This window comes from Oncorhynchus mykiss, chromosome 10 (genome assembly GCF_013265735.2).
Source record: "Oncorhynchus mykiss isolate Arlee chromosome 10, USDA_OmykA_1.1, whole genome shotgun sequence".
Classification (NCBI taxonomy): domain Eukaryota; kingdom Metazoa; phylum Chordata; class Actinopteri; order Salmoniformes; family Salmonidae; genus Oncorhynchus; species Oncorhynchus mykiss.
In genome coordinates, this window is record NC_048574.1 from 47,864,474 (window position 1) to 47,888,491 (window position 24,018).

The 24,018-nt window shown below is 45.9% G+C and overlaps 2 protein-coding genes across 5 annotated transcripts in view; one reads left to right on the forward strand and one right to left on the reverse strand.

The window, feature by feature from the left end:
* Positions 1–22,805, forward strand: part of LOC110534124 (pecanex 3) — a 29,789-nt gene extending 6,984 nt beyond the window's left edge. Inside the window, exons 8-33 of the mRNA XM_036933227.1 lie at positions 471–640; positions 879–936; positions 1,023–1,173; positions 3,807–3,964; positions 4,216–4,369; positions 4,553–4,585; positions 4,706–4,877; positions 4,986–5,096; positions 5,219–5,420; positions 9,905–10,010; positions 10,883–10,975; positions 11,094–11,244; positions 11,356–11,500; positions 11,675–11,852; positions 13,172–13,280; positions 13,551–13,680; positions 14,085–14,143; positions 14,238–14,453; positions 14,612–14,865; positions 14,973–15,203; positions 15,358–15,464; positions 15,585–15,732; positions 16,317–16,822; positions 17,025–17,200; positions 17,373–17,782; positions 19,407–22,805. Coding sequence (XP_036789122.1) covers positions 471–640; positions 879–936; positions 1,023–1,173; positions 3,807–3,964; positions 4,216–4,369; positions 4,553–4,585; positions 4,706–4,877; positions 4,986–5,096; positions 5,219–5,420; positions 9,905–10,010; positions 10,883–10,975; positions 11,094–11,244; positions 11,356–11,500; positions 11,675–11,852; positions 13,172–13,280; positions 13,551–13,680; positions 14,085–14,143; positions 14,238–14,453; positions 14,612–14,865; positions 14,973–15,203; positions 15,358–15,464; positions 15,585–15,732; positions 16,317–16,822; positions 17,025–17,200; positions 17,373–17,782; positions 19,407–19,565 — 4,387 coding nt within the window. The 3' untranslated portion in view covers positions 19,566–22,805. The remainder of the gene's footprint in view (positions 1–470; positions 641–878; positions 937–1,022; positions 1,174–3,806; positions 3,965–4,215; positions 4,370–4,552; positions 4,586–4,705; positions 4,878–4,985; positions 5,097–5,218; positions 5,421–9,904; positions 10,011–10,882; positions 10,976–11,093; positions 11,245–11,355; positions 11,501–11,674; positions 11,853–13,171; positions 13,281–13,550; positions 13,681–14,084; positions 14,144–14,237; positions 14,454–14,611; positions 14,866–14,972; positions 15,204–15,357; positions 15,465–15,584; positions 15,733–16,316; positions 16,823–17,024; positions 17,201–17,372; positions 17,783–19,406) is intronic.
* A 112-nt stretch (positions 22,806–22,917) lies between these two features.
* Positions 22,918–24,018, reverse strand: part of zgc:165604 (immunoglobulin domain-containing protein) — a 12,606-nt gene continuing 11,505 nt past the window's right edge. For 3 of the 4 annotated variants that reach the window (XM_036933229.1, XM_036933228.1, XM_021618806.2), the window contains 3 exons: positions 23,941–24,018; positions 23,514–23,636; positions 22,918–23,375 (listed from right to left, as the gene is read on the reverse strand). The exon at positions 23,941–24,018 is cut by the window's right edge and continues 78 nt beyond it. In XM_036933229.1, coding sequence (XP_036789124.1) covers positions 23,179–23,375; positions 23,514–23,636; positions 23,941–24,018 — 398 coding nt within the window. In that variant the 3' untranslated portion in view covers positions 22,918–23,178. The remainder of the gene's footprint in view (positions 23,376–23,513; positions 23,637–23,940) is intronic. The other variant, XM_021618807.2, reaches the window with a different exon arrangement.

A 24,018-nucleotide genomic window follows, 5' to 3' on the forward strand; every position in this document is an offset into this window, starting at 1 on the left:
TTGTGGAGGTCTACAATTTTTTTTCTGAAGTGTTGGCTGATTTTGTTTGATTTTCCCAGGATGTCAAGCATAGAGGCACTGCGTTTGAAGGTAGGCCTTGAAATACATCCACGTGTACACCTCCAATTGACTCAAATGATGTCAATTTGCCTATCAGAAGCTTCTCAAGCCATGACATAATTTTCATCAATTTAGTGTATGTAAACTTCTGACCCACTGGAATTGTGATACAGTGAATTTTCTGTCTGTAAACAATTGTTGGAAAAATTACTTGTCATGCGCAAAGTAGATGTCTTAACCAACTTGCCAGAACTATACTTTGTTAACAAGAAATTTGTGGGGTGGTTGAAAAACTAGTTTTAATGACGCCAACCTAAGTGAATGTAAACTTCCGACTTCGACTGCATCTCTTATGCCAGTCACCTCCGTATGTACATGCTCCATAAAGCCCAGCTCCTATCTTCCTGTAGTCTCCAGGACCTCCAGCGTGCCCGTACCTCCTCACACTCGCGGACCCGGACCCTGCCCTCTGCCTTACAGTTCGCCACCTCACTACTGCTGCCCCGCGGGGGGGTCCACGAGGCCTCAACATTTGACGACACCACAGAGGGGGCTGTGCACTACTTTTATGACGAGGGTGGTGAGTGTGTGTGTGTGTGGTGATGCTAGGCTGAGGCTCGCTTTAGAACCTTGGAGGGGGGCGGGGTGCCCTCTCTTAAATTAACCTATCCTGAAGAGAGCAAGAAATAAGCCCCATTGTTCATAGGCTTTACTGAGACATTCATGTATTTAGATTTGCAATGCAAATGATTCTGTCCTAGTTTACAATGTAGTTGTAGTCTCCATTCATTGTTGTTGCTGTGCTGGTGTTTTTCCAGGTGTGAAGAGATCGTACACGTTTGGACCTGCTGGAGGCGGTTATGAGGACCCAGTGGCGTACGTGTCTCTCTCTGATGCGCTTTAGGCTCTTTGCCCGAAACTGATTTTGATATGTCTGACCCCTTTCCCTCTTCTCCTCTCAGGGAGCGGGAACGACAGTCCCAATCCTCCAGCTTCACTTCCACTGATGTCCAGGAGGGGGCCCCGGTGCTCACCATGCTCCAGCCCAGGCCCGTGGTTCTGCAGGGCATGCAGGTACGCAGGGTGCCCCTGGAGATGTCAGAGATGCCAGAGGTGAGGGGAAACGACATTCTAATTCCTATTTCAACAGCTTTGTTCTGAAGCTGTATCCATACCCATTGGATACAGTGATCACAATATAGTGGCTATATCCAGGAAAGCCAAAGTTCCAACAGCTGGGCCTAAAATAGTATATAAGAGATCATACAAAAGATTTTGCTGTGACTCTTATGTGGATGATGTTAAAAATATTTGTTGGTCTGACGTGATTAATGAGGAGCATCCAGACACCACAGTTGATGAATTTATGACATTGCTTCTTCCAATTATTGATAAACATGCACCTGTTAAGAAACGGACTGTTAGAACTGTTAAGGCTCCATGGAATGATGAGGAATTGAAAAACTGTATGGCTGAAAGAGATGGGGCAACAGGAGTGGCTAATAAGTCTGTGTGCACATCTGACTGGCTGACTTACTGTAAATTGACAAATGTGACTTAACTCAACAAAAAGAAGATTAAACTGTATTATGAAGCCAAGATCAATGACGGAAAACAACTTTGGAGTACTTTAAATGAAATTATGGGCAGTAAGACAAATTTAACTCCATCTTTCATCGAATCAGATGGCTGATTCATCACACAACCATTTGATGTTGCCAGTTATTTGAATTATTACGTCATTGGTAAAGTGGGCAAACTTAGGCAGGAAATGCCAACAACGAACAGTGAGCCATCATACTCATGTATATTTAAAATAAAATAATAATGAAAGAAGCATTTCAAGTTTGAATTTTGTAAAGTTAGTGTGGGAGAGGTGGGAAAATGATTATCGATCAATAATGACAAACCTCCTGGCATTGACAACTTAGATGGAAAGCTACTGAGGATGGTAGCTGACTCTATACCCACTCCTGCCTGTCATATCTTTAATCTGAGCCTAGAGAAAAGTCTTTGTCCTCAGGCCTGGAGGGAAGCCAAAGTCATTCCGCTACCCAAGAGTGGTAAAGCTGCCTTTACTGGTTCTAACAGCAGACCAATCAGCTTGCTGCCAGCTCTTAGTAAACCTTTGGGAAAAATTGTGTTTGACCAAATACAATGCTACTTCTCTGTAAAAACAAAATAACAACAGACTTTCATCATGCTTATAGAGAAGGGCACTCAACATGTACTCCACTGACACAAATGACTGATGATTGGCTGAAAGAAATTGATAATTAGATTGTGGGAGCTGTACTCTTAGATTTCAAATCAAATCAAATTTGATTTGATTTGAAATCTAAGAGTACAGCTCCCACAATTTAATTATCAATTTCTTTGATAATAATTAGATTGTGGGAGCTGTACTCTTAGATTTCAGTGCAGCCTTTGATTTTATTGACCATAACCTGTTGTTGACAATGGATGTGTTATGGCTTTTCAACCTCTGACATATCGTGGATTCAGAGCAATCTATCTAATAGAAGGGCTTTCTTTAATGGAAGCCAATGGAAACCAATGTCCTGCAATGTCCTGCATCTGGCATTAAACAAAGCATGTGTGTCCATGTATGCTGATGATTCAACCAGACACGCATCAGCAACCACAGCTAATGAAGTCACTGAAACCCTTAACAAAGTCTGTTTTGGAATGGGTGGCTAGTCGTAAACTGGTCCTGAACATCTCTAAAACTAAGAGCATTGTATTTGGTACAAATCTTTCCCTAAGTTCTAGACCTCAGCTGAATCTGGTAGTGAATGGTGTGGCTGTCGAACAAGTTGAGACAAAATGACTTGGTGTTACCTTAGATTTGTAAACTGTCGTGGTCAAAACATAGATTCAATGGTTGTAAAGATGGGGAGAGGCCTGTCCGTAATAAAGAGATGCTCTGCTTTTTTTGACACCACACTCCACAAAGCAAGTCCTGCAGGCTCTAGTTTTATCTTAGCTTGATTATTGTCCAGTCATGTGGTCAAGTGCTGCAAAGAAAGTTATAGTTAAGCTGCGGCTGGCCCAGAACAGAGCGGGACGTCTTGCTCTTCATTGTGATCAGAGGGCTGATATAAATACTATGCATGCCAGTCTCTCTTGGCTAAGAGTTGAGGAAAGATTGACTGCGTCACTTCTTGTTTATATAAGAAACAATGGGTTGGAAATTCCAAATAGTTTGTCGAGTCAACTTCTACACAGCACTGACACACACACACACACTTACACCAACATTTCACAGTCCCCAGGTCCAGAACAAATGTAAGGAAACGCAGCGTATTATACAGAGCCATGAGTGCATAGAACTCCCTGCAATGTTATATAGTGCATGTGAACAGCAAACCTGGTTTAAAAAATAAATAAAGCGACACCTCACGGCAGAACACTTCTCCCCTGTGCAACCTACTTGTTGTGTGTTTGTACTGACATGTATGTGTATCTGATCGATGCACACACACACTACGTGTTAATGTTTTTAAATGTATGTCAATTGTAAAGTATTTTGTCTAGTGTTTTTTTCCGTTATGTCAGACCCCCAGTAAGACTTGCTGTTGCTACTGGCGCTGGCTAATGGGGATCCTAATCAATCAAATCAAAGTCATGTGTTTCAGACAAATGAACCCCTGGACATTTCCTTGCATATTCCTGTAAATGTGGCTTTATTTATTTATTTTTTAATACGCATGATGTTTGACTTGAATCCCCCTCTCTGTCTCCAGTTTGACCTGGACCATGAGTCCCTGCATGAGTCCCACGAGAACACGTTGATGATCGAGGAGAAGGCCAAGCCCAAACAGTACTACCGTTTCTGGGTGCTGCCAGGGAAGTGGCTGAGGGTACGCTACGACCGCCTGGCCCTGCTGGCGCTACTGGACAGGTGAGACACAGCAGCGAGCTAGTTTATCGCAGTGGTAATATGATCCAATGTTTGGCATCTGTACTGAGGAGGAAGCCAAGGTTTCGTTAAGAGGTTATTTTCTATACTGTGGAGTGACAGTGTTAGGGTTACTGCTTTTCCCCCAAAATATAGCATTTTCTGGGAAACCTGGGCATTTTTGTAACGTTACTGGAATTTTGCAACCCTGGATAGTAAATGACCTCCTATCCTCCATTGTGTCTGTCCTGTAGGAACCGCAGTGTAGGAGAGAATGTGTTTGCGGTGGTGCTGGCCAGCATGGTGGCCTTCCTGGGGTTCCTGCTGCTCCTGGAGGGCTTCTTCAGGGACATCTGGGTCTTCCAGTTCTGCCTGGTCATCGCCAGCTGTCAGTACTCACTACTGAAGGTACGCGACACAAGTCATAAGGATTCAATAAAGTTCTATTCAATTACTATATTCCCTTTTTATTAAAACAGTTATACAGTAAAAAAAAAATCAACTGCCGACACTTTTGTGGAACCGCAATAGACCAGTGTTAACTTGAAGTAAACTAATGTTCACGCTTGAAATTACTCTCTCCTTCCTCAGAGTGTTCAACCAGATGCAGCCTCCCCAATGCATGTAAGTGGATGATGTCATTCACAACCATCTGTCTTGGTCATTATCAAGTTGGTAACCTATCTATCGTTGATTCTTGTTTTTGATGGCACACCCTGATGACTGTCTGGTCTAACCCGTCAGGGCCATAACTGGGTCATCGTGTACAGTCGGCCCGTCTACTTCTGCCTGTGCTGTGCTCTCATCTGGGTGTTAGACTTGACGGGGCGCTCAGGCCACCTGCAGCCCTTCTCACTCTACGGCGTCACCTTCTTCTCCGCTCACTTCCTGCTCTGTGCCAGGGACGTGCTCATAGGTCAGTCAGTGTTGGCAACTTCTAGCTGTGTGCTTTTATGTCTTTTGTATTGTGTTGCGACCAACCAACTCAAGGCCTTTCTCCCTCTGTCTCTTTCTTCCCCCACAGTGTTTGCCTTGTGTTTCCCCGTCATTTTCCTTTTTGGGCTTCTACCTCAGGTCAATACCTTCCTCATGTGTCTGCTGGAGCAGGTCGACATGCACATTTTTGGGGGAACAGGTAAGACAGGTCCAAACAGTGAGATGCCATTCACTGTAATTCACAAAGTAAATTCTCTGTTTTTTTGTTGAGTGATGCTTGTTGACCCTGTGTGTGTGTGTGTGTGTGGTTTCTCTCCACAGCCACCACCAGCCCCCTGTCGTCGCTTTACAGCCTGTTACGCAGTGTGTTGGTGGCCTCGTTGCTCTATGGATTCTGCCTCGGGGCTATCAATGCGCCCTGGGAACATCCCCATGTGCCAGTGCTGTTTTCAGTGTTCTGTGGTCTGCTCCTGGCCCTCTCCTACCACCTGAGCCGCCAAAGCAGTGACCCTGTCATCCTGTGGTCAGTATACCTCTACTCTTTAGTGTTGCATGGCATACCGAAACCTCTGTACTTTTTCGCAACTACACATACGGTCCGGTATTAGAATTATGTATTCATATACAGTGCCTTGCGAAATTTATTCGGCCCCCTTGAACTTTGCGACCTTTTGCCACATTTCAGGCTTCAAACATAAAGATATAAAACTGTATTTTTTTGTGAAGAATCAACAACAAGTGGGACACAATCATGAAGTGGAATGACATTTATTGGATATTTCAAACTTTTTTAACAAATCAAAAACTGAAAAATTGGGCGTGCAAAATTATTCAGCCCCTTTACTTTCAGTGCAGCAAACTCTCTCCAGAAGTTCAGTGAGGATCTCTGAATGATCCAATGTTGACCTAAATGACTAATGATGATAAATACAATCCACCTGTGTGTAATCAAGTCTCAGTATAAATGCACCTGCACTGTGATAGTCTCAGAGGTCCGTTAAAAGCGCAGAGAGCATCATGAAGAACAAGGAACACACCAGGCAGGTCCGAGATACTGTTGTGAAGAAGTTTAAAGCCGGATTTGGATACAAAAAGATTTCCCAAGCTTTAAACATCCCAAGGAGCACTGTGCAAGCGATAATATTGAAATGGAAGGAGTATCAGACCACTGCAAATCTACCAAGACCTGGCCGTCCCTCTAAACTTTCAGCTCATACAAGGAGAAGACTGATCAGCGATGCAGCCAAGAGGCCCATGATCACTCTGGATGAACTGCAGAGATCTACAGCTGAGGTGGGAGACTCTGTCCATAGGACAACAATCAGTCGTATATTGCACAAATCTGGCCTTTATGGAAGAGTGGCAAGAAGAAAGCCATTTCTTAAAGATATCCATAAAAAGTGTCGTTTAAAGTTTGCCACAAGCCACCTGGGAGACACACCAAACATGTGGAAGAAGGTGCTCTGGTCAGATGAAACCAAAATTGAACTTTTTGGCAACAATGCAAAACGTTATGTTTGGCGTAAAAGCAACACAGCTCATCAGCCTGAACACACCATCCCCACTGTCAAACATGGTGGTGGCAGCATCATGGTTTGAGCCTGCTTTTCTTCAGCAGGGACAGGGAAGATGGTTAAAATTGATGGCAAGATGGATGGAGCCAAATACAGGACCATTCTGTAAGAAAACCTGATGGAGTCTGCAAAAGACCTGAGACTGGGACGGAGATTTGTCTTCCAACAAGACAATGATCCAAAACATAAAGCAAAATCTACAATGGAATGATTCAAAAATAAACATATCCAGGTGTTAGAATGGCCAAGTCAAAGTCCAGACCTGAATCCAATCGAGAATCTGTGGAAAGAACTGAAAACTGCTGTTCACAAATGCTCTCCATCCAACCTCACTGAGCTCGAGCTGTTTTGCAAGGAGGAATGGGAAAAAAATTCAGTCTCTCGATGTGCAAAACTGATAGAGACATACCCCAAGCGACTTACAGCTGTAATCGCAGCAAAAGGTGGCGCTACAAAGTATTAACTTAAGGGGGCTGAATAATTTTGCACGCCCAATTTTTCAGTTTTTGATTTGTTAAAGTTTGAAATATCCAATAAATGTCGTTCCACTTCATGATTGTGTCCCACTTGTTGTTGATTCTTCACAAAAAAATACAGTTTTATATATTTTTGTTTGAAGCCTGAAATGTGGCAAAAGGTCGCAAAGTTCAAGGGGGCCGAATACTTTCGCAAGGCACTGTATATTGTTTTTAAAATAAATACACTGCCGTTCAAAAGTTTGGGGTCACTTAGAAATGTGCTTTTCTTTAAAAAACAAGGACATTTTTTGTCCATTTTTAAAATAACATCAAATTGATCAGACATACAGTGCAGACATTGTTAATGTTGTGAATGACTATTGTAGTTGGAAACGGCTGATTTTTAATGGAATATCTACATAGGCGTACAGAGGCCCATGATCGGCAACCATCACTCCTGTGTTCCAATGGCACGTTGTGTCAGCTAATCCAAGTTTAGCATTTTAAAAGACTCAGTGATCATTAGAAAACCCTTTTGCAATTATGTTAGCACAGCTGAAAACTGTTGTCCTGATTAAATAAGCAATACAACTGTCCTTCTTTAGACAAGTTGAGTATCTGGAGCATTTGTGGGTTCGATTACAGGCTCAAAATGGCCAGAAACAAATAACTTTCTTCTGAAACTCCATGCAAGAAAAAGCCAAGAAACTGAAGGTCTCGTACAACGCTGTGTACTACTCACTTCATAGAACAACACAAACTGCCCTAACCAGAATAGAAAGAGGAGTGGGAGGGCCCGGTGCACAACTGAGCAAGAGGACAAGTACAGTAGAGTGTCTAATTTGAGAAACAGACGCCTCACAAGTCCTCAACTGGCAGCTTCATGAAATAGTACTCGCAAAACACTAGTTTCAACGTCAACAGTGAAGAGGAAGAGGCGACTCCGGGATGCTGGCCTTCTAGGCAGAGTTGCAAAGAAAAGCCATATATCAGACTGGCCAATAAAAATAAAAGATTTAGATGGGCAAAAGAACAGACACAAGACAGAGGAACTCGGCCTAGAAGGCCAGCATCCCGGAGTCGCCACTTGACTGTTGAGTCAAATTTCTGCCCCGCTAGAGCTGCCCCGGTCAACTGTGCTGTTATTGTGAAGTGGAAACGAGTAGGAGCAACAACGGCTCAGCCACGAAGTGGGAGACCACTCAAGCTCACAAAACTGCACAGCCGAGTGCTAGAAATGCGCAGTTTGTAAAAATCGTCTGTCCTCGGTTGCAACACTCACTACCGAGTTCCAAACTGCCTCTGGAAGCAACGTCGGCATAATAATTGTTCGTCAAGAGCTTCGAGAAATGGGTTTCCATGGCCAAGCAGCCGCACACAAGCCTAAGACCATCATGCGCAATGCAAAGTGTCGGTTGGAGTGGTGTAAAGCTCTCTACCATTGGACTCTGGAGCGGTGGAAACGCGTTCTCTGGAGTGATGATTCACGCTTCACCGTCTGGCAGTCTGATGGCTGAATCTGGGTTTGGCGGATGCCATGAGAACGCTACCTGCCCGAATGCATAGTGGCATCTGTAAAGTTTGGTGGAGGAGGAATAATGGTCTGGGGCTGGTTTTCATGATTTGGGCTAGGCCCCTTTACATGCTGACCACAGCACAAGCTGCAAATAAATGTACACATGCATGTTATTCAATCATTGCACCCACACTGCTCGTGCGCCTCAAGCAAGCGTCTGTGTAGCCAAGCGCTAAAATAGCAATTGGTTCTATTTGTGACGCTCAACACGCTGCAAGTCCGGCCTCTCCCATCTCCTCATTGGTTGGTAGGAGCATATACCCACGTGGGGAATTGAAAAATGAACTTAGGTCCACACTTCGGTTGGTTTTAGTAATGCTGTAAAGTTGGTTGCCAACCGCCATATAAAGTGCAAAGAAGAAAAAGAAGCCTGGCGGAAGGAGGAGATATGTCGAGAAACTAATTCGGTTTACCGTTTTATCTGTGGATTAATTGTCGTGGTAGAGGACCTTGTGCATTTCAGGTAAAATAACAACCCAATGTTTATATACCAGGACAAATTAGCGAGCAACAGCAAGCTAGCTAGCTAAATTGCCATTAAATGTTTATGACTTTTTGACCTGTCCTCAAATTAATATAATTGGTTTCAGAGATTGTTTTGATAGTTCAACCTGCGTGTCCTGATCACTTTTGGTGTGGGCGAACAAACTCACGCGTATGTCCGGTCAGCATATAAGTTTACAATGCTATTCTATCTGTACTGTTAGTTCCTCTATTTCCTTTTTTTTTTTAAAGATGAACTCTGTTGACCTAACTACTTTTTGTTTTAAAGATGAGTATTGAATTGCATGTCCTCCAAAGGCACATTTTTAAAAAAAAAGTGTCTCATACAACAAGGGGGTCTGCTGTACCTATGTTTTTACCCAAGTTGATTTTAAGACATAAACAGAATGCATCAGGGATTGGTTGTTTCATTTGATTTGTGGTCATTTTGGAGTTGAATCTCCTTTTCAAAAAAGTAACCAGAACTGACCATCTCACAGTGCATCCCCGGTTTTTTTATTTTTATGTGGTATCGTTTTATCATCGTGATACTAAACCTGTTATCGGTATCGAAGTCAACATTCTGCTATCGTGACAACACTACTTTTTTCTGCTCTCTGTCTGGTCAATGGACAGCTCATCAGTATCTCTGTGATGAATAAGATCAAATTTTATTTGTCACATACAAATGGTTAGCAGATGTTAATGCGAGTGTAGCGAAATGCTTGTGCTTCTAGTTCCGACAATGATGTAGATGACAATGAGATGTGTGTGTGTGTGTGTGTGTATATATATATATATACACACCTACCTACCCACCTTGAAACTCACTAATATTCCCTGATCCTAGCTACTGTCCTAAGATCAACTCTACCCTGTCACTCATATCATACACTGTATGTGGTTTTCTCTCTAGGTCTCTGGTCCGATCTAAATTCTTTCCCGAGCTGGAGAGCCGGACCCCGGAGGAGCCTCCTCTGGAGATCAAAGACCCCCTGCCCGGGAAACTACGCGACTCTGTGGTAAGATCAAGGATGCGTCCCAAATGGCACGTCATTCACTGTATAGTGCACTACTTTTGACCCATAGTGCGCTACTTTTTAACCAGAGCCCTATCAAATCAAATTGTATTTGTCACATGCGCCCAAATACAACACCTTGCAGTGAAATGCATACTGACAAGCCCTTAACCAACAACGCAGTTTTAAGAAAAATACCAAAAGAAAAATAAGAAATAAAAGTAACAAATAATTAAAGGGCAGATGTAAAATAACAATAGCGAGGCTATACACAAGAGAGTACACTATGTAGGGAATAGGGTGCTATTTGGGACTCAAACCAAGCATTATGTGAGTGACACAGACTGACCAGGTGAACGCTATTATCACTTATTGATGGCACTTGTTAAATCCACTTCAATCAGTGTAGATGAAGGGGAGCTGACAGGTTAAAGAAGGATTTTTAAGCCTTGAGACAATTGAGACATGGATTGTGTATGTGTGCCATTGAGGGTGAATGGGCAAGACAAAAGATTGAAGTGCCTTTGAACGGGGTATGGTAGTAGATGCAAGTGTGTCAAGAACTGCAACGCTGCTGGGTTTTTTACACCACAGTTTCCCGTGTGTGTCAAGAATGATCCACCACCCAAAGGACATCCAGCCAACTTGACACTAACTGTGGGAAACATCCCTGTGGAAGGCTTTCGACACCTTGTATAGTCCAATGTGCCGACGAATCAAGGCTGTTCCGAGAGGGCAAAGGGTTGCAACTCAATATTAGGAAGATGTTCCTAATGTTTTGTCCGCTCAGTGTATATAACATAAATGTTTGAATGTGGTTGGTGGTCTGAGGTTTTAAAACCCTCGTCATCTCTCTCTGTCTGGGTTTTTAACAGAGAGAGATTTTTCACTCGGACCTGGTCATGTGTCCCCTCATGGCTGTCATCACGTTTGCCATCAGTGCCAGCACCGTGTTCATCGCTCTGCAGGTCAGTCAACTCACCTGGTCGACTGTAGATGGACGATATGACGTTTCAATGTCTAGAGAGAAACCCTTCTGGTTTTCTATGACACTCCCCAGTGAAACCTTGTCTCCCTGCCTTCCAGCCTGCTCTAAGTTACATCCTGTACATGGTGGCCGGGGTGGTGGGCTTCCTCACACACTACCTGCTGCCTCAGCTCCGCAAGCAGCTGCCCTGGTTCTGCCTGGCCCACCCCGTGCTCCGTTCTCGAGAGTACAGCCAGTTCGAGGTCCGCGGTAAGTAGCAACCCGCTGCCCCCTAAACGCACACGTTCACACACCCTGAAGAATTGTGTCGAGGCCTGAAGTTTGTCCTTGATTTGTTTTGCCATGCCCTGTCCGTCCCAGATGCCGCCCAGTTGATGTGGTTCGAGAAGCTGTATGCGTGGCTGCAGTGTGTGGAGAAGTACGTTATCTATCCGGCTGTAGTGCTCAACTCCCTCACTACAGAGGCGCAGCGCGTCAGCCTGAAACCCAAGGAGCTTGACATCTAGTAAGCAGCTCAAGCCATCCCCTTTTACCAACCTCACCAAACATTCCCTCCCTCATCCCATCTATCCATCCAGTCAGAGTTGAAGTTTATTGAGACTACGCTTTGTATTTGCCCAATTAATGTGTTTTGATGTCCCCCTCCTCTCGGTCTCCCCCCCCCCCCCCCCCCCTCCAGCGGCCGTGCTCTCTTCATCTCTCTGGCGGGGATGAAGCTGCTGCGCTCGTCTTTCTGCGCCCCGTCTCTGCAGTACGTCACGCTGTCCTTCACTGCCCTCTTCTTCCTCTTCGACTACCCACACTTCTCAGAGACCTTCCTGCTCGACTACTTCTTCATGTCCATCCTTTTCAGCAAGGTACAGAATACTCCTCCCTGGGACTTGGTTTGCACAAATTCAACCAAATGAAAGTACCTACACATACTTAGCTGTATGTATACTGAACAAAAATATAAATGCAACATGTGACATTTAAAAATGTTTTACTGAGTTATATGGACTAAGGAAATCAGTCAATTGAAATAAATTCATTAGGGCCTAATCTATGGATTTCACATCACTGGGCAGGGTTGTGGGTGGGCCTGGGAGGGTATAGGCCCACACACTTGGCTGCCAAGCCCACCCAATCAGAATCAGTTTTTCCCCACAAAAGGGCTTTATAACACACACAAATACTCCTCAGCACCCCCCCTCAGATGATCCCACAGGTGAAGAAGCCGGTTGTGGAGGTCCTGGGCTGGCGTGGTTACACGTGGTCTGCGGTTGTGAGGCCGGTTGGACGTACTGCCAAATTTTCTAAAACAATGGAGGCAGCATATCTAAAATTTTCTGGCAACAGCTCTGGTGGACATTCCTGCAGTCAGTGTGTCAATTGTACGCTCCCTCAAAACTTGAAACATCTGTGGCATTGTGACAAAACTACACATTTTAAAGTGGCCTTTTATTGTCCCCAGCACAAGGTGCACCTGTGTAATGATCATGCTGTTTAATCAGCTTCTTGATATGCCACACCTGTCAGGTGGATGGATTTTCTTGGTAAATGAGAAATGCTTAATGACATGGATATAAAACAAACATTTGTGCACAACATTTGAGGGAAATAAGCTTTTCGTGCATATGGAAAATGTCTGATTTTTTTATTTCAGCTCATGAAACAAACACTTGGGACAAACACTTTACATGTTCCGTTGATATTTTTGTTCAGCGTAGTTGTATACTCTGACCCTTAAAGGCAAATGTCATCATTTTCCCACGTCATAATCATCAGCACCACCCCACTATCGACACACACTGTATGTTAAAATGGAGTGTTTCTATGTTTTTTTTTTTGTGTAAACAGATAGAGGAAGAATAGTGTTTCCAGTGACGACATCAACCAATGAACAGGCAATGCCTACTAACACTTGGTTAAAATCACATGATGCACACCGATGTCATTTGAAAAACGTATCTTCTACTCTTTTTTTTTTTTTAATGCAAAACATAGAAACGTGCCATTTTCATATACGGTATGTTGATGTTAGGGTGGTGCTGGAGATTGATGCATATGATGTTGAACATGTTTGAAATGTCCCTTTTTTAAGTCATTTCTGGCTACGCAAGAACGTTACATTGAGAAATGACTGGACTCGGGTGTTTTGATCGCTCACATTAGATTGGATGGTTTCTCATTACAGCTCTGGGACCTGCTCTACAAGCTGCGTTTTGTCCTCACCTACATCGCTCCCTGGCAGATCACCTGGGGCTCTGCCTTCCACGCCTTCGCCCAGCCCTTCGCTGTGCCCCGTATCCCTGTACACTGGCTCTGTGATCAGCAGAAAACTGTTGGTTAGACTACATCCTTGTTAAACAAAGTTCTTTCTGCACTCCCTGTTTTTATTTTATTTATTTATTTCACCTTTATTTAACCAGGTAGGCAAGTTGAGAACAAGTCCTCATTTACAATGTTGCTCATTTGCCTGTGAGAAAAAGTGTTTAAACAACACTAAATGCTGTGCGCATTGGATGTCCTGTGTGTTAGTGTTGTCTGTTAGAGCTCCTTAACCTAACTCTCAGACTCAGCCATGCTGTTTGTCCAGGCCGTGTTCTCGGCTCTCTTCTCCACCCCTCTTAACCCTGTCCTGGGCAGTGCTGTGTTCGTCACCTCCTACACCAGGCCCGTCAAGTTCTGGGAGAGAGACTACAAGTGAGTTCTTTACTTTCCAGGAGCCCGAGAGATGTAGAGATGGGCATTGTTCAGACCAGGTGGGTGTGATCACTAGGAACCAAACAGAAACAAACGAGAACGAAACAGGGATGGACCTACCTAAATGCGTCCAATAGCAACTCTTGTTTTCGTGGGCAAAACGTTTTCTGCATAGAGTAAACAGTTTCCATTGAATAATGTTTTGGACTAATGATTACACCCCATGCCTCTAGCAGTTGCTTGTTGCCGTTCAGAGGTCAATGTTAAAACCGGATTAAGGAGATTATTGCTCGATGCCGTGAAAGCTAGCAGACTGCGTTACCATTTTACACAAGTCCCCACACTTTTACAGCAGTTTCTTGAGCCTCTGTGTCGCCTGGTTAACGTAATATCTGTCTTTCCAGCACCAAGAGGGTTGATCATTCCAACACGCGACTGGCCACCCAGCTGGACCGCAACCCAGGTCAGCTGCCGCAGTCTTCCTTCCCCTCATCTAACGCGAGTCATCATTCTTTAAAACGACTCTGCTCTCATGCCTGTGGTCTCCTCTTTTCCAGGTGCTGATGACAACAACCTGAACTCCATCTTCTATGAGCACCTGACGCGCTCTCTGCAGCACAGCCTGTGTGGGGACCTGCTGTTGGGACGCTGGGGAAACTACACCACAGGAGACTGCTTCATCCTGGCCTCCGACTACCTCAACGCCCTGGTGCACGTCATCGAGATCGGCAACGGCCTGGTCACCTTCCAGCTGAGGGGGCTGGAGTTCAGGGGTGAGGAGGAGGGAGAGGGTTTGGGCTAGAATGAGCTTTTATGGAACCGAGTTCAATGTGGTAGTAGGTTTTAATGGTGAGGTGGACAAGTTCAAAATACTATCTTTTCTCTCTCTGCCATTTTCCCTCATCCCCCTCTCCTGGTGTCTCTCCCCCAGGTACCTACTGCCAGCAGCGGGAGGTGGAGGCCATCACCGAAGGGGTGGAGGAGGACGAGGGCTGCTGCTGCTGCGAGCCAGGCCACCTGCCCCACATGCTCTCCTTCAATGCGGCGTTCGGCCAGCGCTGGCTGGCCTGGGAGGTGGCCGCCACCAAGTACGTCCTGGAGGGCTACAGCATCAGCGACAACAACGCCGCCTCCATGCTGCAGGTGTTCGACCTGCGCAAGATCCTCATCACCTACTACGTCAAGGTGTGTGATCCATCCTGAACACACAGTGAACTGTAAAATGAGATACAATAACATGTCATTTTAACAGTTGATGGCCCGGTCTGTAACCAGTGTTTCCTCTCCCGTAGAGCATCATCTTCTACGTGAGTCGCTCTCCTAAACTGGAGGAGTGGCTGGCCAATGAGACGGTCCAGGAGGCGCTGCGGCCCTGCCTGGGCCCGGCCTACGTGGACAGTGACCCGACCTTCAACCTGAACATAGACGAGGACTACGACCACAGGGCCTCTGGCGTCACCCCCACTGCCTTCTGTATGGTCTACCTGGACTGGATCCAGTACTGCAACAGCAGACGCCCGACGGTTAGTGTTCCTTCTCATGTTACTGTTGTGTAGCTGTCAATTCATGTAAAAAAAAATATATATATATATATTTTTTTTTTTAAACCAGAACTTTCCATAGCAATGTCGTTAGTGTTATCAGCCGACTAGCTTAATGAAATGCTTTGTGTTATAGCCAGTGGAGGACAGCGAGAGGGATTCTCCGCTGATCACCCTGTGTTTTGGCCTCTGCATCCTGGGGAGGCGGGCTCTGGGCACAGCCTCCCACAGCATGTCAGCCAGGTAAGTCCCAGGGCTGGACGGTCTGTCTGTTCGCTAACTGCAGGGAGCGTGTGATATGTCTCTAATGTGATGGCGTATAACCGACGGTGACTGTCCGTACGTTTGTACCCCGCCTGTCAGCTTGGAGCCTTTCCTGTACGGCCTCCACGCCCTCTTCAAGGGGGACTTCCGCATCACCTCTCCCAGGGACGAGTGGGTGTTTGCTGACATGGACCTGTTGAACAGGGTGGTGGCCCCCGGGGTGCGCATGTCCCTCAAACTGCACCAGGTAAGACCTATCATATGGGCGTGACTCATTACAGACAGTATGGTGGTCAATGTAATGTCATCGCCCACGCTAAAGGGTGCGTTCGTAAATTCACTCTGGAGTGTCAAGCGTGCACTCTGGGCTGTTCGTAGAATTTAAAAGTGTTGTCCGTTTGTAAACTCAGAGCGTTTCCCTCTCACGACAGCAGTCAAGCACTCGGGGTAAATGGCTAAAGTTGGCTAGCTTGCTTGCTAGCTACTTCCAGACACAAATGAGAGAACACCTCACTCTGACCCTTTTACTCACCCTAGCAGAGCTGGTTAGGCTGTTTTTGTTATCCCAAGGGGTTAATGACTGCAACTGTGTTACTGGCAACAATTGTATTCTGGGTTTTTTTAGGCTGACACCAGGTTGTTTTGTAAATTTCGCAACCTTTCTGAGCTCGGGCACACTCAAACCAGAGTGCTCTGAACTCGGAGTAGATTGCCAGAGCGAATTTACAAGCTTTTAGAAACACTGTGGTGACCAGAGCTGAGACTAAGAAGCTTAATGATGACATCGCTCACACTAAAAAAGTATCCTCTCCGACCCCCTGTCCCCAACAGGACCACTTCACGTCCCCAGACGAGTACGAGGACCCGGTGGTTCTGTACGACGCCATCACTGCCAACGAGGAGAAGATGCTGATCAGCCACGAGGGCGACCCGGTGTGGCGCAGCGCCATCCTGGCCAACATGCCGTCACTGCTGGCCCTGCGCCACGTCATGGACGACGGCAGCGACGAGTACAAGATCATCATGCTCAACAAGCGGTTTCTCAGCTTCAGGGTCATCAAGGTGAACAGGGAGTGTGTGCGCGGGCTGTGGGCGGGCCAGCAGCAGGAGCTGGTGTTCCTGCGGAACCGGAACCCGGAGCGCGGCAGCATACAGAATGCCAAGCAGGCCCTGAGGAACATGATCAACTCATCATGTGACCAGCCCATCGGCTACCCCATCTACGTGTCGCCCCTCACCACCTCCTACGCAGGGGGGCACACCCAGCTCCGCTCCGTCTGGGGGGGGCCTGTTAGCCCCCATAACATCTACACCTGGCTCATCAGCAGCTGGGACAGGTACACTTACATTACACAGCCTGCAGTAGCCATGGTAGGGCTGATAGACACATACACACACACACACAGCCAGGTATCCCTGCGAAGTTCTCATACTATCACTCACATGCCATACACGGATGTTCTCCCACTCTCTCTCGCACATGCCCACTGACCGTGTGCGATAAGACGGTTGGACTTTAACTCTGTCTCCCCCCTGCAGGTTACAGAAGGGTTGTGGGGCTGGCTGCAACAGTGGAGGGAACATCGAGGACTCGGACTGCGGCGGCGGCTCCACCTCCATCTCCAACAACCCAGCGGCTCACACCACCCAGAGCACCCCGGCCTCCAGCCTGCCCCTGCCCCAGCCCCACTTCACCTCCATCCACCCCCCCATGGGTAAGCCCAGGACCCCGCCACTCACTACAGCCTCGGATGTCCACTGTTTAACTGCTGCTAGCTATTATAACAATGTCAATACTGTCAGTATGCTGATAACGCAGCCATGGAACAGTTTGTGTAATGATTGCGTTCTGTAATGTGTATGAAATGCCTCTCGTTGTCACCGTAGGAACTGACAACCCTGTGGGCCCCACCCCCACCTGGCCCCACCACCCTCAGCCCCTCCCCTTGGCCCTGCTCAGCCAGTCAGAGGGCAGGATGGACGCTGGGCTGGTCACCTCCCTCCACCGGACCTCGTCCATCCAGGGCCTCCTGGGCCAGCACCTGTCCAGCTCCCAGCTGTCCTTCAGTAGCTCTGTGGCCATGCCTTCCCTGCCCGGCCCAGAGCGCTTCTGCCCAGGCAGCTTCCAGGAGGGGGTGCACAGAGGGTCCGGACGGACAGGACATGGCCTGGGGCAGGGCAGCGGGCTGCACTATGAGGGCCTCTACGGGAAGTGGAGCCTGTCTGGCAGGAAGGGCTTCAACGGGCCAGCCTCCGCTGAGAGCGACAGCGGAGGGTCTCCGTGCATACGGACACAGGTGAGGATAGTAAAACAACGTAGTGTGTGTGTGGGAGCTAGAGCATAGCGTGACTGTCTTTATGAACTAGGGCCATTCCCGGCTAAAAAGCTCATCGATGGGTTGAAATGTTGAAATGTGTATTTTTCCATATATATATATAGACACCATATGTGTGTTAATAAAATCAACTATATGTAGACTACTGAGCTTGTCTGATGCTTTAAGCACACTGTGATTTAATGACTCGAGGGAGCCAGAGATCAACCTTACCAGAATAAAAAAAATAAACTGTTCCCGACCCTCTTCCTTCCGCTGCTGCTGGCTTTGGCAGATTCTACTGTTAGACTCCTGCTGCTACGCTCCTAATAGGCTACACCAGGGGGTCTGCAACCTATTGCATTTGGAGTGCCAATTTATCTTACCCTTTGTACTGATCTGTGTGCCAGATGCACATTTTTGTGGAACAGTTTCATTTTATTTACATTATAGTCTTTGTATCTCAAAATCATTTTCATGTGGTTAATCAGAATTCTAAAAAATCATTTCTATTCCCATTGCCAACTATGTCAAAATAGCCTACATAAAGCTAACAAATAAAAACATTGCAGCCTGCAGGTAGAAAATGTCCTGATAAAAATAATATCCTATAAATCACATTGGCTATGCAAGGCCTGTCTACAAGGAACTTGAAACATTGTATCAACTATTAACTTGGGCCTGATGCTGGAACTAGCAAACTTGCAACATATAACATATTCTGGGCCTTCCGTTTCCGCTCCAGTGAGTTCCGGACAGACACACAGTTGTAAGCTATTTGTGCCAGGTTTAAGAAGGAATCAGGTACACCTATTTTATGATGTTTCCGCCTGATTTTTTTTTTTTTTTTTTTTGGTGGTTATCGAAAGAGAGCTGGGAAGATATTTCAAATTAAGCAACGTTGAGGAACTATTTTCATTCTCAACAGATGTAAAAACAGACTTACTTGACTTACTGTTTACTTGACAAAGACAATCAGAGATAATCAGAAACACTATGAGATCCCCAAACGGGCACATTCCGGCCTACTTCTATGTATAATCAGGTGCTCGTCCTTCCTCAACATTGACAGGAGCGCTACAAACAAATGACAATTCGTAAATTGAAGGAAATAAACCTAAATGTGTTCCTCACAAGTGTAGCCTAGGTCTACTCCGACAATGAGAATGGTAAAAGACTAATAATAATGCGTTGAATGCATTAACCGAAATGACCGTAACCAGACAAACATTGTAGATTAGAAATGATGGGAATTAACTGTAAATGTACTACTGGTGATACTGTTGTGCCACCCCCGTGGCCTCTGCAATGGATTAGTCCACTGAGACAGGTGTCAATCAGACAGGTGTCTTGTGCCATAAAAATGTTTTTAATATACATTTTAGACTGCTCGGCTAAAAAAAAAAAAATCTTGGTCGACCGGCAGACAAACCGACCAGTCGATTTTTAAAAACGGGGTCAGCCCTATCATGAACACATGAGAATAATGTCGCTGCAGTACATAACCTCCTCCAGAACGATGGTATGGTTTTGCGATTGATTTAATGATGGTAATTTGTTGCAGTGGAAACTGAGGCTATTTACGTCTTGTCACTCTGTGTTCCAGTCTACTCCACCTGCAGCCCGGCTTGAGGCCAGCCCAACCCAGGACCCACTGGGCGTTACCCAGTCCGCTGAGACCACGACCCTCGCTGCAGGGGAGCCCCCCAGCCCCGCCCCCCGGGAGGAGTCCACAGAGCTGCCTTTACTTGAGCACCTGGATTGAGTCTGCACTGGAGAACACATGAGAACCCCTGCAGCCAACGCACACCACCACCACGGCCAGTTCTAGAGTGGGCCTGACCGGCTCAGACTGGACTCATTCCAGCTTCCCGGAGTCATTCCAAAGAGAACTGGACTCTGAGGTTCGCTACATCTCTGGCAGATCACAACCTCTCAACATGTTCATTTGTAAATGTTTTCCAGCCTTTGCAATACTGGATGGATCTGGGAGGTTTAAGTACATTCATCTGCTCCTCATCGAGCCACCGTAAGGATGCATGTAAAAACAAAATGTATGCACCAACCCCCCACCCCCCTCCCTTCCCAAAAAGAAACATTTACCATGTCCCCTCCTAGGACTTGAAACAGGAGCTCTCGCCCGATACACCCTCAGAGTTTCTGTGGACAACCTTTTGGCCATAACTATGGTAACTCTAGCAGGCCAAAAAGCCAGTGCAATTGTAAGGGATGTTGTGTAATGTTTAGTTAGTTTTTTGAAATTCTATATAGGGAAGGGGAAAAACCCCTCGTTTCTCCTCTCCTTCACCTGAGATCCACCAGCAGCAGCAGCAACAGCATAACGAATCCAAAAAGGGAATGCCAATATCCTATGTTGCTGTATGTACAGGTGAAGCCAGAGTTACTACCATAACAAGCCTTGTTCTTTAATCCCCATTCCTGCTCCAACCTGCTGCTTCACTGTAGAAAGAATTCACTGTGGGGAAATCCACTGTGAAACTGCATGGGTCACATCATATGACCAGTCAATATCAACACCCCACCTCCCCCAGCATACCACCCACATTCCAACAGCGCCTCCCTGTAGAAACACCCTCATGCTCGTTCAGGTGTTTCTGACGCATCAACAATCTCAAGCGTTCTGTCAAGGAGCTTGTTTCAGGGATAAGACTCCCGCCTACTCCCACCTTTTCCAACATGCGGTGCTTTTTCCCGGCAGAGTTTACAATCCAGTCAGGCCTGGACACAAGCTCTGAATTTGGGGAGGTCTAGGGAGATATGACTCTGGACAAAGATGGTGCCCATTGTACAGGACGGGAGGAGATTGTTCAGACCACACGATTCTAAACTGGGATTGGTCTTTCTAAAGCCTTTTTAGATTTTTGTTTCCTATTTTCGGGGTGAGTGGAATGTCTTTATCTTTCTTTTTACTTTACTTGAAGAATCACAACCTCCTCGGTGGCTATAGGCTAGCCCGCGGAGTTGCCCTAGTGACCGACCACTCTCGGCCCTGACCTGATCCAATCGGCTGTGGACTCTAGACGGTGGGAGGGGCTCTGACAGAGGCCCTTCTGCTTTCCTTGCCTCCAGCTACAGTGCCAGCTCCTCTTACTAGTAAACTACTGCTTCTGCACCTCCTGCTACTACTACTATACCTACAACTACTGTTTGTGCTACACTTACCTCCAGCGTTTTAGTTGGAAACAAACCAAGTTGAATAAATATTCAAAACAAAGATGGCATATTTATTATTGACCACACCTGGGAGACTGTTAAAAGGGTTTGTCTATTTGACATGCTGGCGTGATAGAAACACGGCGATGGAAATAGCCTCTTGTTTAATCGTCACCTCTGCCCCACGTGTTTTGGCGTCGCCGCTGTACACTTTCACCAAGGGTTCTCCTCTCTTTATTTGCCCGTGTAATGTAACTGGAACTGTTCCCCGAGGAGTCGCTTTTGCCACCCTGCTTTTTTAAACGGGCGAGTGTATTGCGCTTGACGCACTTCAGACTAGAGACCCGCTCCCGTGATCTCTCTAACCAGAGCACATATCAGACGAGCTGGCCGTCTCCCACCGTTCTGGTCTGTCCCGAGAGTTACAGAGCCTTACAGCACTACAGTAATCCATGTGGCAGTACCTTGGTCTGTCTGGGCATGCATTTATATCAATGGTAGAGCTATCTGGAATAACCTTTTGTACCATAGTGTAACGCTGGTCCTAGAAGACTGCCTTGTATGCTCGTTTTCGCCCCTAGCCGTCTTAGCTCTAACTTTAGTTAGCGGACTGTCTACTAAAATTTCTCTGGGAATCTGTTCTTACAGGGTAAGAACTAATAGGTGGAAAACTGCATTCTCATTGGTAACAAATAGGAATGATCTACTCCTTATTGTGTCTAAAAGGGGAAGAGACGGAAGGGTGGAGTTTTCAAGCGTTAGGTGGTTTAGATGGTATCTACATAAGTTAGACTGGGTAAATATGCAGTAGCAAATTTAATTTAGTCTGAATCTTGGGAGTCTGGGCCTCACGGTTGAATTCATGGGTCACTACTCAAAGTGCCAGTCAATGTGATGCCCCCACTACAGAAACAGCAGTGGTTTGAAGTGGGTTACTGCCCCTTTGTTCTTCTTTCATTCTGCTTGAGCTACAGGTCTCTTCATTTTCTAAAACCATCCTTTTGGTTTCATCCTCCACATTTTGAGGACTTTGGGCTTATGTAAATTGAGTCTTTTTGTTTGTCAGATCATTGAATCTTAACGCTGTGGCTGTCTTTGGGTATTGTTGAGGAGGAGCAGACAGGAGCTGGCGCCTACCAGATGTTAAAACCCAGTATCTAGCTAATTGATCGGCCCTTGTTAACGTGTGTCCTCCCTAGGCTCGGGAAAATCAGAGACATTGTAATCGGGGGCCCTTTTTTTATTTTCTTTCTTTCCCCTTATTCTCAGTGTAATATCCAAAGCAACAGGGAGTACTTTTCTTACTGGGAGAAAGGAAAGCACAAGTTACTGGACAGAACTGGGTGTCTATAATAAAAGGGATTCCTTAATCTCTGCCATTTATGTACAGCATGTTTTGTATATAAATATATATATTTAAAAATATATATATAAATCTATTTTATTATTATTGGATTTCTGGTTCTTTTTCATGGAAGACACTATGTTGAGTCTTAGGGGAGGTTCTCTCTTGTGTTTTCCCCTCAGAAGAGAGATCCGTCTCCCGAGTGGAAGGGCGCTCTTCACATTCAATCATGCAGTTTGGGAAGAATCGATTAATACTTCTTTTGCACAAATGTTGTATAATAGTACACCATCCCATGTAAAACATCCCATGTTTTTTATTGTAATTATTTTAGTTATTTTTTTGGGGGGGGGGTTATTTAAAAACTATTCCGATATATTCAAAGTTCTGTACAGTTTTCTGTGACCCTCCCCCCCCCCCCCCCCTCTATTTAAATTAAAGCTTTTTGTGTCATCCTTTGCTAATTAAATGCAATGAGTGCTTTCATTTTACCTTACCCCTGTCGTATTTTCTCTATCAGCCTTTGTCAGGCAATGTTATCATTTGAATATTGATTCAGAACAGCAGAACACCTGTCTTGAACAGAAACCAGAGCATATTCCAGTCAAACATTTTATTAGCAAAAAAAGTTACAGTTTATCAAGTATTCTATGGGAGAAATATTTCAATAGTGGGAACCAATGTCTATCTGCAGGGCACGGTTAGGTAACTCTCTTCATTCTCCAATGGAATGCACACTCATTCTTAACACATTTTATGAAACAAATGTTCAATTGAATGAGTTGTAGAGTGTGAGTTGAATATTCTTTTTTTTTTTGTAGAAGGCATCTGGCTGTTTGGTCTTCCTTGGATGGAGGGATCAAACAAAGGAGCGTTTGATCAGAGAAGGAGTGTACCTTATCTCGTTATAACACTCCTCTTCCTTCCCCTCCGTCCACTTCCTCTTCTGGCCAGAGCGATGAAGCCACAGTACCAGCACCAGCAGGGCCAGCAGCACCAGGGCCATGGACAGGGTCAACAACACCCCCTGGAGGATCCCTGGGGAGCTGGCTGGAGCTGCCGAGAGGGAGCGCGGTACTCAGATTCTAAACCCCGCACTTCCAACACAGTTGGAACCCTTGTGTATGATATGATTGACAAGTATTGGGGGTGGGGTAGAGTGAGGGGAAAACTGAAGACCAGGGAGGGACTCACGGCTGTAGATAGACAGGTTGACGTAACAGTTCTGGGTCCCCAGGAGGTTGGTGACGGAGCAGCGGTACAGCCCAGAATTCTGGGACGAGATGTTGACTATCTGGACAGAGCCTGATAGGTCCCCTGACATGGGGAACAACAGACGTTACAGGACACAAACATTAGTTTGCATTTACAACAATACTGTTTTTAGTCCTGAAATAAAATGAAACCCATCACAATGGTGCGAATGACACCCTTTTTCTGATTGCTGTGCTGTAGCTGAAGTGATCGTTAGATTAATCTCGTCCACCAGCCGGCTCTCTATGCAGCAGCAATTGAGCCTGGGAACGAGGTTACCATTAGACAAGCTCCACTGCACCTGCAGCATGTTGCTAATGTCACTCGGGTTCTAGTCATGGGTTAGTTAGAGAATGGCTGCTATTACCGTCCATGTTGATGGGTAGTGAGATTTCCTCTGGTTCCAATTTATCCCACCGCATCTCGGGAATGGGCACCCCCTCAG